Source organism: Halichoerus grypus, chromosome 1 (assembly GCF_964656455.1).
Source record: "Halichoerus grypus chromosome 1, mHalGry1.hap1.1, whole genome shotgun sequence".
NCBI lineage: Eukaryota > Metazoa > Chordata > Mammalia > Carnivora > Phocidae > Halichoerus > Halichoerus grypus.
Window position 1 is genome coordinate 125,323,392 of NC_135712.1, and position 15,055 is coordinate 125,338,446.

A 15,055-nucleotide genomic window follows, 5' to 3' on the forward strand; every position below is an offset into this window, starting at 1 on the left:
CAGAGAAGGAAACAATCAACAAAATTAAAAGGCAACCTATGGAATGGGAGGAGAATTTTGCAAATGATATATCTGATAAAGGGTTAGTATCCAAAAAATATAAAGAACTTATACACCTCTATACCTCAAAACCAAATAATCCAATTAAAAAATTGGCAGAAGGGGCGCCTGGGTGGCTCAGTTGGTCAAGCATCTGTCTTTGGCTCGGGTCGTGATCCCAGGGTCCTGGTATCGAGTCCTGCTTCAAGCTCCCTGTTCACTGAGGAGCTTGCTTCTCCCTTTCTTGATCCCCCTGCTTGTGTTCTCCCTCTCTCTCTCTCTGTCAAATAAATAAATAAAATCTTTTTTTAAAAAAGGGCAGAAGACATGAACAGACATTTCTCCAAAGAAGACATCCAGATGGCCAACAAACATGTGAAAAGATGCTCAACATCACTCATCAGCAGGGAAATGCAAATCAAAACTACAAGGAAATATCACCTCACACCTGCCAGAAGGGCTAAAATCAAAAACACAAGAAACAACAAATGTTGGCGAAGATGTGGAGTAAAAAGGACACGCGCAGTGTTGGTAGGAATGCAAACTGGTGCAGCCACTGAGGAAAACAATATGGAGGTTCCTGAAAAAAGTTAAAAATAGAACCACCCTACAATCCAGCAATCACATTACTGGGTATCTACCCAAACAATACAAGAACACTAATTCAAAGGGATACATGCACCCCTATATTTATAGCAGCATTATTTACAATACTCAAGATATGGAAGCAGCCCAAGTGTCCACTGATTGATGAATGAATAAAGAAGATGAGATAGATAGATAGAGGAATATTATTCAGCCATAAAAAAGAATGAACTCTTAAAAAATGAAATCTTGCCATTTGCAAGGACATGGATAGAGCTAGAGTATAAAGCTAAGCAAAATGAATCAGAGAAAGACAAATACCATATGATTTCACTCAAATGTGGAACTTAAGGAAGAAAACAAACAGGCAAAGGGGAAAAAATGAGAGAGAGAGACACAAAGCAAGAAACAGACTCTTAATTGTAGAGAACAATCTGCTGGTTACCAGAGAGGAGAGGGATGGGGGGATGGGTGAAATAGGTAATGGGGATTAAGGAGTGTACTTGTGGTGATGAGCACCAGGTGATGTATGGAGTTGTTCAATCCTATATTATACAAATAAATAAATAAAATTTGAAAGATATTATTAGAAACTCTCTAAAATGAAGCTCAGAGAGGGGAAAAAAAAGAGTTTGAAAAATGAATAAAAAGAGCCTCAGTGATCTAACATATATGTAACTGCAGTCCTAGGGAAAAAGGGGGAAAGGGGCATGAAAAAATATGTGAAGAAATATTTGCCCAGAATTTTTCCAAATATTATGAAAACTATAAACTCATAGTTCTAGAGCAACCAGGAAAAAGAGACAAATTAAGTATAGAGGAACAAAGATAATAAATATCACAGACTTTTTGTCAGAATCCACACAAGTCATAGACAATGGAATATCATCATCAAGGTGCTAAAATAAAAGTAACCTGCTAACTGGGGTGCCTGGGTGGCTCAGTCTATTAAGCGTCTGACTCTTGATTTTGGCTCAGGGTCATGATTTCAGGGTCCTGAGATCAAGCCCCTCATAGGGCTCCGTGCTCAGCAGGGAGTCTGCTTGTCCCTCTCCCTCTGCCCCTTTCCCCCACTCTCTCTGTCTAAAATAAATAAAATCTTTTAAAAATAATAAAGTAAAGTAAAATAAAATAAAATGAAATAAAATAAAATAAAGCAGGAAGGCCAGAAGCAGAAGTTCTCACACCCTACCACTCCTTGTCAATTGTAAACCCCAACAGGAAGAGAGGTACCCTGCATTCCTAACAGGAAGAAGCCTATACTTTACTACCCCAGCAGGAAGAAGAGATTTTCTCTTTGCCTGGCAACAGGCCAGCTAATGGGAGACTGTCACAACTCGGTCAATGACCAAGTGATTCTCACTTAGAATTCCCAGTTTATGCCAATGGATTTTTTTTTTTAAGATTATGTTTATTTATTGGACAGAGAGAGACACAGCGAGAGAGGGAACACAAGCAGGGAGAGTGGGAGAGGGAGAAGACAGCTTCCCGCAGAGCAGGGAGCCCAATGCGGGGCTCGATCCCAGGACCCTGGGATCATGACCTGAGCCTAAGGCAGACGCTTAACAACTGAGCCACCCAGCCACCCCGAACTTTTTTTTAATAGCCCCTCCCAACTCCCCCCTTTCTTTCTCTTAAAAAAAGGGGGAAAAAAAAAAAAGCATCTCCTGTCTTTTGTTCTCTAGTCTTGCCTATGGTTTTGCCATAGCTTGCATACCCTGAAATATGATCTTCTGCTATTCCCAAAAAAAACCATTTTTGCTGGTAAAATAACTGACAGTGTTTTTTTTGAGGTTAACACTTCTCAAAATTATCTATAAATTGAATGAAATCTCAACAATATTTCAAGACTAAACTTGCTTTCTATAGTAATTGATAAGCTAATTCAATAATGTATATGCATACACAAAGTATCTAAATGGCCAAACCAAGCCTGAAGTAGTACCATAGAGTTGGAGGGCTTATTCTACCTAATGTCTGGACTTATTATAAAGCTACTGTAATCAAGACAGTGTGATATTGACACAAGGAGAGACATACAACTTAATACAACAGAACAGAGAGTCTAGAAAGTAACCCGCATTTACAGGGTCAGTAGATTTTTAACAAAGCTGCTAAGTTAATTCAGTGGAGAAAGAATATCCTTTTCAAAAACAAGTCCTGGGGACACTTGGGTGGCTCAGTCGGTTAAGTGTCTACCTTCGGCTCAGGTTATGATCCCAGGGTCCTGGAATCCAGTCCCGCATTGGGCTCCCTGCTCAGTGGGGAGCCTGCTTCTCCCTCTGCCTGCCGCTCCCCCTGCTTGTGCTCTCTCTCTCTCTGTCAAATAAATAAATCTTAAAAACAAAAACAAAAACAAGTCCTGGAATAACTGGATATTCATGTGAGAAAAATGAATTTCAACCTTTACTTCAACCATACACAAAAACTACAAATGTATCATAGTCCAGAATAGAAAAGTTGAAGTTATAAAACTTCTAAAATAAAACAAAATATTGCAACTTTACGGGCAGCCAATTATATTTTTAGAGAGGACACAGAACATAATAACCGAAACATAAAAATTTGGTAAGTGAACTTGGTCAAAATGTAAAACATTTGCTCTTCATAAGATAGCATTCAGAAAATGAAAAGAAGCTAAGCCACAAACTTGGAAAAAATAATTGCAATACATCTATGTGACCAAGGACTTGTATCCAGAATATACAAAGGGCTTTTTAACTCAATAATAAGTCAAATAACCGAATTTAAAAATGGGACAAGATTTGAACACATAATTCATAAACGAAGATATATGAGTGGCCAGTAAGAACATAGAAAGATGTTCAACATCATTGTTCATCAATGAAATGCAAAGTAAAACCATAGTGAAATACCACAACAGAAGTGGTTAATGTGAAAAGACTGACAATACCAAGTGTTGCTGGGATGCGGAGGAACCGAAATTCTCCTACATTGCTGGCAGCAATGTAAAATGGTACAACTACTCAAAAAAAGTTTGGCATTTTCTTAACTAGTTAAATATGACCCAGAATTTTACTCCTAGAAACTTGCCCAAAAGAAATGAAAACCTGGGGCGCCTGGGTGGCTCAGCTGGTTAAGCGTCTGCCTTTGGCTCAGGTCATGATCCCAGGGCCCTGGGATGGAGCCCCGAATCGGGCTCCCTTCTGAGCGGGGAGCCTGCTTCTCTCTCTGCCTGCCGCTCCCCTTGCTGTGTTCTCCCTCTCTCTGACAAATAAATAAGTAAAATCTTAAAAAAAAAAAGAAAGAAAGAAAGAAAGAAAGAAAGAAAGAAAGAAAGAAAAGAAAGAAAGAAAGAAAGAAAGAAAGAAAGAAAGAAAAGAAAGAAAGAAAGAAAGAAAGAAAGAAAGAAAGAAAGAAATGAAAACCTATGTCTACCCAAAGACTTGTACACTAACGTTCATAAGCAGCCTTACTCATAATATCCCCAAACTGGAGACAAGCTACAAGTTCATCAACAAGTGAAGAGGTACACAAACTGTGGTAAAGCCATACAATGGAATATGACTAATCAATAAAAAGAAATGAACTTTGATGCATGCAACGTGGATGAATCGCTAAACAATTGTGCTGAGTGAAGCCAGTCACAACAGACTATGTACTGGATGATTCCATTTATGTGAAACAGCAAAACTTACCTATAATGGCAGAAAGTGGGAATGACGGGGAAGAGGACAATTTGGGAGCGATGGACAAGTTCTATACCTTGATCATGGTGGTAGTTACATGGGTAGGTGTAGTTACCAAAATCCATTGAACTACATGTATACTTAAAATGAGTGCGTTTTATTATATGTAAATTATCCTTCAGTAAAAATTATTTTAAAAAAGAGAGAGAATGCAAGCCAGCTAGCCTAGGTCAATTCAATAACACTCCATGCCTGTCATGTGACAATTTCAAGAAACGACAATCAGAGCCCACTGTGGATATTTCAGATTGATCCTAGGAAGGAACAGCTGCTGGTGGCCACATGCTCACTGTGTGGAGAAACCTGTCAAGCTCCAGAGAGGCTGAGGTAGGAGGTAGAGGCCAAAGTGGACGTACAGGCTGCTCTGAACCTTTGGTTCTTGGCTCTTGCAAGGTCTACTAATAACAACCCTCTCCCTTCTGATCTTTTTAATTTTAAACTCTTTTGGTTGCCTTTCTGTCATTTGCCATCAGAAGAGCTTTTGTCAGAAGAGAACACTGAGCTTTGAAGAAAGCACATCCTAGACTCCAGCCTGATCCATATCCAGTGCCCAGTGGGAAGGACTGTGGGGGGTGGGGAGGGGGGGAGGTAGGCCGCTCTTGCCTCTGGTTTGTAAATATAGAGCCGATTGGGAAATGAGCTTTCGGTCAGCACCTGACATTGCCAGGAGAGGAGATAGAGGAAGAAAAAACAACACACGTCCTATCCAGGAGGAACTGGGGAGCAACCAGGGGGTTTCACTCTGGATTTCCTGGTGGCTGTAGGTGGAACACGGCTGTACACTACCTTTCCAGCCTTCCCCAGCCCCAGCAGAGCTCGCTGTGTGGCCCCATGTGGCAGTAGGAGGCCAGGGAGGCCCACCATGGCCTCCTTGCCCTTCCTGCCTTGTCCTCCCTCTGCTGTCCCCAGGTTACCTCTCTCCTCAGGTAAGAAACCTTACCCCTCTGGAAGTTATTTAAGACAGCCTGAAGCCAGGCAGAACCAGGGCTAGAAAGAACCAACAGTTGTTGAGTCATGGGGGGGGGGGGGGGGGGGAGGTGTTCACTTGCATGAGCTCATTAACGGTGTACCATTACCCACCTTCCTTACAGTTACCTAGCCAAGAGCCCCTCTGTCCAACACAGGAAGGGGCCCCTACATTTATGCGCAGGATTTTTACCAGTGATACTCACCTGTGTCTAGCTCTGTCTAGGTACCTTATCTCATTCCACTTTCGCAGTGATGGTTATAAAAAAGCAATTCCTACCTAATGAGGAAACCAGTTCAGAGAGGTCCAGGGATGGCCCGGAGTACACAGAAATGAGTGGCAGGTGGATCCTATTCTAGGATGATTGCTTTTCCCACACGTTCCTCTATCTCCTTGTTGTGTGATAAGGATGGGAGAGGTTGTACAGTTCAAAGCAGGAAAAACCCTTCTGATTAGATATCTGACGGGTCAAGCATACGTGACATTAAGCCCCTCTCCCATTTACTAACACAGATCCACGAGCCCTGGGGAAAATCCCTTCTCTCCTCTGATCCTGTTTCCTTGGCTGTGAACAGGAGCAACAGGGTCCAGGCCAGGTGTCATAAATCTTTTCAGTAATAGGCTAGTGAGTAAGTATTTTAGGCTTTGTGGGCTATATGGTCTCTGTAGCAACTACTCAATTCTGTCTTTGAAGTCGGAGAGCAACCCCAGACAATACTTATCTGAATGAGCATGATTGTGTTCTAATAAAATTTTATTTATAGACACTGAAATTTTAAATTCCTGTAATTTACATGTGTCAAAACTATTAATTCTTTTTATCTTCTTTCAACCATTTAAAGATGTAAAAACCATCCTTAGCTCATCCAGCTGTACAACATCAGGCCAGCAAGCCGGACACGGCCCCCAGCCCTAGGCTACAAAAGTTTGTCAGAAGCCTGTATGCACCACAGGCAGAAGCACTTTGAGACCAGCCAGGCACTGGGCTGCTTCCGGACCCCTCAGATCCAGGCTGTGCAGTGTCCCTCTACGACTGACCCTCGGCTGGCACCCAGTCCGGGTCTTAGAGAGCAAGAGCCCACCCGGCTCCCAGTGCGCACTCACCCAGGGTCCCTGCACACAGCAGGGCGCAGATGGCGAGCCTCATAGTCCGCTGCAGGTACGCGACACTGAGTCACGGCTCCGGGCGCCTGAGCAGGCTTTACGTGCCCGGGCGTGTGGGTTTGGGTGGGGGAGGGCGGATCCGCCTACTCCGAAGGGTTAGCCTTTCGGGCAAGATCACCCTCGCTACACCCCCGACCCCTCCCAGGGGCCGCTCGCCGGCAGCCCCGGCCCTCCACAGGGTTGGAGGACGACAAGCTGCGAGCCACGCTCCCGCCGACCCGCGGCCACCCATTCGGCCCAGCTCCCGGAGCTGCGAGGCTGCACCTCTGCTCGCGGGATAGGGGTCGGCCCGCGGGAGGTGCGAGCGGAAGCAACCTCGGAGCCCGCTGGACTGACCGCCTTCTCACAGAAATAGGCTGGAGGCAAGTGATCCGCCGGGCTCCCAGGTTAGTTACTAGAACGTAAGTTGACTGACCCGTGGGCCCTCATCCAGCCAAGCAGCTCTCAGATGTTTGGAAAACACAGACTTCAGGGGAATGGGGGGCAGTCCACAGGATGAAACCTAGGGACTCTTCCCTCAGGAGAGCATGTGCACACGTACACACGATGTTTTGAACACAATTTTCGGGGATCCTCAGACTCTTCTTCGAAGGCATCTCCGCTGCCCACTCCAGGTCCCTCCCGGAAGCCCCACCCCCACCCCCCAGTCCAAAAGACACAGTTCCCTGCAACCCTCTGCTGAGGACTAAGGTCAGGTGAAACGCTGAGCCCCAGAGGGCTGCTTCTGCTTGGTCCTGCAGCCTGCCGCCTGCAGCCTGCAGCCCAGTCCTCCTGAAGTCTGTGAGCCCCACCTGGGGAAATGGTGCTGGGTCCATTGGATATATACATGGAAGAAAAAATGAATAGAGGCTCCTATCTCACACCATTCACAAACATCAATTCCAAAAAAATCTAGGCCATGTGGCTTAGCTTTGTCTTCTATGACATTATGCTATCTCACCAAGTTATTTAGTTTATAACTATAGTTATATAGCACAAATTAAAGGGCTTATAAATCATTTGTTAAATTCAAGGAGACCTGGGCCCCTGGGTGGCTCAGTTGTTAAGGGTCTGCCTTCGGCTCAGGTCATGACCCCGGAGTCCTGGGATCAAGTCACGCATCCAGCTCCTTGCTCAGTGGGGAGCCTGCTTCTCCCTCTGCCTGCAGCTCCCCCTGCTTGTGCTCTCTCTCTCTCTCTAACAAATAAATAAATAAAATCTTTTAAAAAATAAAAAATAAAATTCAAGGAGACCCAATGAGTGAATATTTGGGGCAAAAAAAAAAAAAGTCACAATAAGAGAAGTCATCTGCTTCTTTTTACCTAATTTATCTTTAACCTGACTGGAAAAATAAATCTATGTATTAAAAAAAAAATCATTTCCAGGTGGGTTCTAGATCTAAATGTGAGGGGTAAAATCTATGAAGCTTTCAGAAGGAAACAGAACATCTTCATGAACTTGGTACAGGCAAAGATTTTTTAAACAGTATACAAAAAGTGCTAAACATAAAGGAATATGTTAAAATTGCACTCAGAAATATTTAAAATTTCTGTTTACCAGAAGACACCATTGAGAGTGAAAGGCAAGCCACAAAATGGGAGAAAATATTTGAAATACATCCAACAAAGTCTCTTAGCTATAATATATAAAATACTCCTACAACTCAATAAAAAAAGCAAAAGATCCAATAGAAAAATGGGCACATCACAAAAGTTATCTAATTTGCCAATAAACATGAAAAAGTATTCAGTTTTATTATTAATCAGGGTAATTAATATTAAAACTATAATGAACTTCATCATGTACTCCAGAATAGCTAAACTTTAAATAAGATTTAAATTTATAAATTTGTATTTCATCCCAAACCGAGTATTAACAAGGATATGGGGAAACTGGAACTTTCATACACTGTTGGATGTAGGAAAGTGGAAATTGTACAACCATGTAAAAAACTGGCAGTTATTAAGGCAGAATATAGGTGTACCCGGTATCAACAGAAATGCACACACATGTTCACCAACAGACATAGACAAGAATTTTTACAGCAGTATTACCTCATAATAGCCTTAAATTGAAAAAAAAAAACAAATTTCCATCAATCCTCAATGATATGTTCACTATTGGAATACCACAGAGCAATGAGAATTATAATAAAGGCATGCCTCATTTTATTGCACTTTGCTTTATTGTGTTTCACAGACACTGTGTGTCATATTTCACAAATGGAAGGTGTGTGGTAACCCTACGTCAAACAAGTCAGTGGGTGCCATTTTTTTTCCAACAGCATTTGCTTGCAATGTGTCTCTGTGTCTCATTCTGGTAATTCCCACAATATTTCAAACTTTTTCATTATTATCATATTTGTTACAGTCATCTGGGATCAGTGATTATGACTCACTGAAAGCACAGATGACGGATAGTATTTTTTAGCAATAAAGTGTTTTTAATTAAGGTATGTACATTTTGATAGACCTAATGCCATTGCATGCTTAATAGACTACAGAATACTGTAAACATATTTTATATGCTCTGGGAAACCAAAAATTCATTTGAATCTCTTCACTGTGATATTTATTGTGGTGGTATGGAACCAAACCTGCAATATCTCTGCCTCAGAATGTGTATGAAATAGCACAGTTGATGCTCATGAATATTATATTTAGACAAAGAAGCTAGACAGAAAACAGTGCCTCAGAAGATAGGGTTCAGAATTAACTTTCCCTTCACTTCTCTGGCATTTAGGGTCACCTTCTTGTTTCTTTGGCACTTCTGTCATCTACAGTCAGACACTCCAGACTCTGCTTGGAGTAGGATTAAAGGGAACTTGATATTTAACTGTTTGTAGAATGAAATAACACAAGAAACAAATATGACAAAATAGTTACTTTTAAAATATGGATGGAGGGAATATGAGTATTTCTTGTTATATTTTGCTACATAGATAAGATTTCTGAAAATTAAAAAAAAACTAAAACTATGTATTTTTTGAGTGATAGGGTTTTATATTTAAGTTTCTAGTGCTGTAATGGATAAATGTAGGGATTATAACTTTAAAATGATATTAGTGGGACACCAATGGACCCAGCACCATTCCCTCACTGTACTTTAGTACAAAACTTTGTTAAAAATCAGGCAATTATATGTGTTTCAGGACTCTCCATTCTGTTTTACTGATCCATATATCAATCCTTCCATTTATATCTCACTGTTTCAATTTCTATAGCTTTATTGTAAGTCTTGATATCTCATAATGTAAGTCCTTGGTTTTTTCCCCTTCAAGATGGACTTGGGTTTGTTTGTTGTTACTGTTTGGCTTTTGCAGTCCCATGTAAATTTTAGAATTGACATGTCCATTTCCAGAAAAAAAAAATACCTGCAGACACTTGATTGGAACTATACAAAAATACAGATCAATTTGGAGGGATTTGACATCTCCACAATATTAACCCTTGCAATTCATGAATATGTATATCCCTGCAATTATTTAGGCCTTCTTTACTAGCTCTTCTCTTGATACTATTTTGTAGTATTCGGTTTAGAGGCCTTGAACATCCTCACTAGATTTGTTCCTATATATCAACTGGTTTTTGGTGCTATTATAAATGGGGTCACAATTTTAGTTCATTTCCCATTTGCTTGTTGCTGGTATATGAAAAAATAATTGGTTTTTGTATATTGACCTTGAATCCAATGACCTTACTAAATTATTTTATTAATTATAATAAGTTTTTTGGATTTTCTGTGTACATCCTTTTGCCTTTGTGAATAATGTTTTTGTTTCTTCTTTTTCAAGTCTTATAATTTTATTTCTTTTTCTTGATTTACTGCACTGACTAGAACTTCCAGTACATCACTACATAGAAGTAGTGATAGAGGAGGAAAGTTTTCAATAATTCACCATTGGGTAAAATGTTTGCTGGTGTTTTGTTTCGTTTTAGATGTTATTTATCATATTAGAGAAGCTCCCTTCCTTCCTGGCTTGCCTATATTTTTCTTTAAATCATGAATGAATGCTGAATTTTTATCAAGTTTTTTCTGTACCTATGGAGATAATCATATGATTTCTCCTCCTTTTTCTGTTGATGTGGCGAACTACTCTGACTTTTAAATGTTAATCCACTATTACATTCCCGGAATAATCCCCACTTGGTTGTTATGTATAATACTTTTAATATACAGCTGAACTTGAATTTCCAACATTTTGTTTAGGATATTTCGCATCCATCTCATCTTTTTTCATGAGAGAAATTGTTCTTCAATTTTACCCTATTTTAATATCCCCATATGTTTGGTTTTAAGGCTATGTTAACTCATAAAATAAATTGGGAAATGTCACTGTTCTCATTCTTTGGAATATGTTATATAAGAGTAATGTTATTTTCTTCTTAAATCTTTGGAACAGTCCACCAGTGAAGCCACTCATGTCTAGAGTTTTATTAGTGAAATGGTTCTCAATTCCAGATTAAATTTCTTTAATGGCTAGAAAAATGTTCAGATTTTCTGATTCTTCAAGTTTTTTCAAGTATTGGTAATTTTGTTTTTCAGAAAATTTGTCCATTTCATCTAAATTTCAAACTTACTGATGTAAAGTTTTTCTCAATATTATCTTAATGTTTACCAGTTTATTACAAAAAATATTATAAAGGGTACAGATAAACAGCCAGATGAAGAGACTCATAGGTGAGGTCTGGAAGGGTTTCAAGCACAGGAACTTCTGTCCTTGAGGAACTGGAGAGCAATACATGGGTGCATTCACCAACCTGAAAGCTCTTATACATTTTAATGTGGGGGGATTTTTGCTACAATCCTCTTTTTCATTGCTGATATTGGTAATTCATGTTTTCTCCTTTTTCTTGATTCTTACTGCCAGGGTTGTATCTACTTCATTAATCTTCATAAAGAGCCAACTTTTGGCTTTGTTGATTTTCTCCATTGTAAATTCATTTATTATTTCATTAATTTCTGTTCTTTTAACTTTCTTTTGGTTTTGTTCTTTTTCTAGCTTTTATAAAAGGAAGTTAAAATCATTGATTTTCACACTCTCTTCCACTCTAATATATGCATTTAAGGCTATAAATTTCCCTATAAAAAAAGAATGCTTACTCTTTTTCTTGATATATCTTTATGATTATCCAAATATTTTTAAAATATATATTCTAATTCAACATATATTCTAATTTTCATTGTGGTTTCCTACTGGACTCATAATTTATTTAGAAGTGTATTGCTTGATTTCCAGTGTTTGTCATTTCCAAGCTATCTTTTGCTGTTTATGTCTAGTGTAGTTCCATTATGGTAAGAAAACACGCTCTGAATGAGTTGTCTTTTGCAATGTGTTGAAGATTGTTTGGTGGTCCCCCATACAGTCGCTTTTTGCTGCTTAGTGTGCATTTTAAAATAATGAGTATCCTATAGTTGTTGGGTATTTGTATATATAACACAAACATTTATATATAATGTATATTACATATAAATAAAATACATACATATGTGTGTATATATAAGAAAATTGTATTGCTGTTTCCTGTTTGATTTTTTTACCTGATTTTTCTATTAGCACTAGAGAAAGGTGTGTTAAAATTCCCTACTATGATTGTGGATTTGTCTATTTATTCTTTTAATTCTCTCAACTTTTGCTTTATATACTTTAAAACTGTATTTTTGAGTGCATATCTACTTGGGATTGTGATACCTTCCTGGTGGGTTAGTCCCTTTATAATTATGATCCTGATGAAAAGCCTCTTTATATCGCTGGTAATGTTTCTGCCTTAAAGTCTTGTTTAATATTGGTATAGTTACACTAGCTTTCTTTGTTGTTGTTGTTTGTTTTAGTTACACTAGCTTTCTTTTGGCAATTGTATGCATGGTATATATTTTAATCCTTTTGTGTTCAGTGTTGTGTCCTTATATTTAAAGTGTTTTCTATAAACAGCAAATATTTTTAAAATTCCATCTGACAATCTTAGTAATTGTCATATATAATTTGTTGGTATTTAATGTAATTACTGATATATTCAGGTGTTATCTACCACCTTACTATTTGTTTTCTGTTTGGCTAACCTGTTTTATGTTCCCTTTTCTCTCTTCTCTTCTTCTTTTAATCAATTTGTTTAAAGATCTTATTTATTTGAAAGAGAGAGACAGAGAGAGCAGGAGCTGGGGTGGGGGGCCTCTGGGGCAGGGGTAGAGGGAGAAGTAGACTCCCCACTGAGCAGGGAGCCTGACTTGAGGCTCCATTCCAGGACCCTGAGATCTTGACCTGAACCTAAGGCAGACGCTTAACTGAATGAGCCACCCAGGCTCCCCTAGAGTAATCAATTTTTAAATTACTCCATCTTTTACTCTCTATTCACTTGTTAGTTACATATTCTTTTCCTATTCTTTTGTGAGTACCCAAAAGATTACAATGCTTATTATAGTGTAAGGAACATTATTACTTCTGTAACTTCCTTGCTAATGCTAAGAACTTTATAACATTTAAGTTCATTTACTCCCTTTTGTTGTGTTATTGTTACGAACTTTTAATTACATTTATCATTTCAAATGTCATAAAATCAATGTCTATATTTATAAATATTAAGTCAATATTTATTTATATTTAAGCACATATTTACTCTCTTCGTTGCTCTTCACTCCATCCTCAATTTCTGTGTTTCCATTTGGGATCATTTTTATTCTGTCCAAATAATTTCTTTCCCTTAGTAAAATCTCTGACAATGAATTTTTTCAGGGTTTTAAATGTTTTCAACTAACAGTTTTATAGGACTTTTTTCCCACCAAGTATGTTTAACTCTGTTATTTTCTTCCACAAATTTAATAATGTCACTTTACTGTTTTCTTTTATGCATAATTTCTGTTGAGAAGTCAACTGCTGTTCCTTTGAAGTTAACATGTCTTTTTTCTCTGGCTGCTTTTAAAATAGACTCCTTATCTTCTTTATGCTCTTTGGTTTGACTATGGTATGGCTAATTATGATTTTACCCTAGCTGTGGGCTATTTTTCGTTTTTGGAAAATTCTCGTTGTTTGTTTAAATATTCCTCTTGCCTGTTCTCTGTTGATTCCACTTTTATACTTCTGTAAATATATATGTAGTAACGTTTTAAAACTGCTTTTTCTCTATATTTCCATTCTTTTTTTTCTCACTGTGCTTCAGTTGGATACTTTATACTGACCTGCCTTCCAGTTTAGTGATCTCCTCTTCTGTGTATCTATTGTACTGTTAAATCCATTTATTGAGAAATTGCCACCAATTATTGCCTTTTCATGTAAAATCACATAGATTGTTTTTTGGAGTAAAAGAATCTTTTTGCCATTTACAAGATTATTTCCAAGTTGCAAGAGTTCTCTTTCTGTATTTTTGTAATTTCTGTATTCTGCCATGCAATCTTGACTGCTCCAATTAGACAGATAGAAAGCACAAGGATGCTTTTTCTTGCATCTATAGTGTAATAACTGCCTGCCTCTTTCACTTCTAGAATTTCCACCTGATTTCTTCTTCATAGATTCCAGTTTTCCAATGAAATTCTCCATCTTTTCCACTATTTTCACCATCTTTTCCTCTGTTGTAATCACATTTTTCTCTATTTCCTTGGCCATATTGATCATAGTTTTTAAAGGTCTATTTCTGTCTGCTAACTACAATATCTGGGTTATTTGTAGATGTATTTATATTGTTGCTTTTCCGTTAATTTCTGGACATGTAGTTGTCTTGGCATGCCTTTTAATTTTTGCTGGAACAACTAGACATGTTTATAAGTTTTTTCAGAGGCTCCAGATGATACACCATCATTTCCAAAGTGTGTTCACTCCTTTATCCTGCTAAGAAGATAGAATGGAGACTGATCACTTTCAACCAATCGCGGTTGGGCTGAATCAAGACAAGGTTGTAGTTTTGGTAGGCTTCCATGGCTTCCACTTGAAAGCCTGGTACAGTAGGCAGAAAAATGGCCCCCCTAAGATATCCATGTCCTAACCCCATAAAGTATGAATATGTTATGTTACATGGCAAGGAAGATTAAAGTTGTAGATAGAATTAAAATTGCTAATCAGGCAACTTCAAAATAAAGTGATTATCCTGGATTGTCTAGCTGGGTGAGACAAGTTAATCACAAGGTCCTTTCAATGTGGAAGAGGGAAGGGAAGAGTTAGTGTCTGAGTGATGCAATGTAAGAAAGACTCTGCCATCGCTGGCTTTGAATATGGAAGGGGATGGGGCCATGAGCCAAGAAATGTCGGCAGCTCTACAGGCAGGAAAAGGCAAGAAAATGGATTCTCCTGTGGAGCCTTCAGAAAGAAGCACACCCCAGCTGACACCTTGGGTTTAGCCCAGTGAGACTCACTTCAGACTTCTGACCTACAGAACCGTCAGATAATAAATATGTGTTGTTTTAAGCCACTAAATTTGTGGCAATAGTTACAGCAGCAATAGGAAGCTAACAACCTGGTGTATTCTTTGGGCCCACAGTAAGGTTTGGGATTGTCTTCTTTGCCTCCCGTTCCATGGAGCGTCAACTTGTGCCAAATATCTTAAGGGGAGAACTGGTCATTTGTCAGACTTAGCTCTCTGTACCTCCCTTCTCAATGGGAGCTTGCCTCTATTTCTGATTCTCC

General features: G+C 38.8%; 1 protein-coding gene across 3 annotated transcripts in view; it reads right to left on the minus strand.

Moving 5' to 3' along the window:
* Positions 1 to 6,555, minus strand: part of LOC118526096 (inhibitor of carbonic anhydrase-like) — a 40,612-nt gene extending 34,057 nt beyond the window's left edge. For 2 of the 3 annotated variants that reach the window (XM_036077099.2, XM_036077097.2), the window contains exon 1: positions 6,406 to 6,554. In XM_036077099.2, the coding sequence (XP_035932992.2) occupies positions 6,406 to 6,448 (43 nt within the window). In that variant the 5' untranslated portion in view covers positions 6,449 to 6,554. Of the gene's footprint in view, positions 1 to 6,405 lie in introns of all 3 variants that reach the window. The other variant, XM_078071674.1, reaches the window with a different exon arrangement.
* Between the last annotated feature and the right edge of the window lie 8,500 nt (positions 6,556 to 15,055).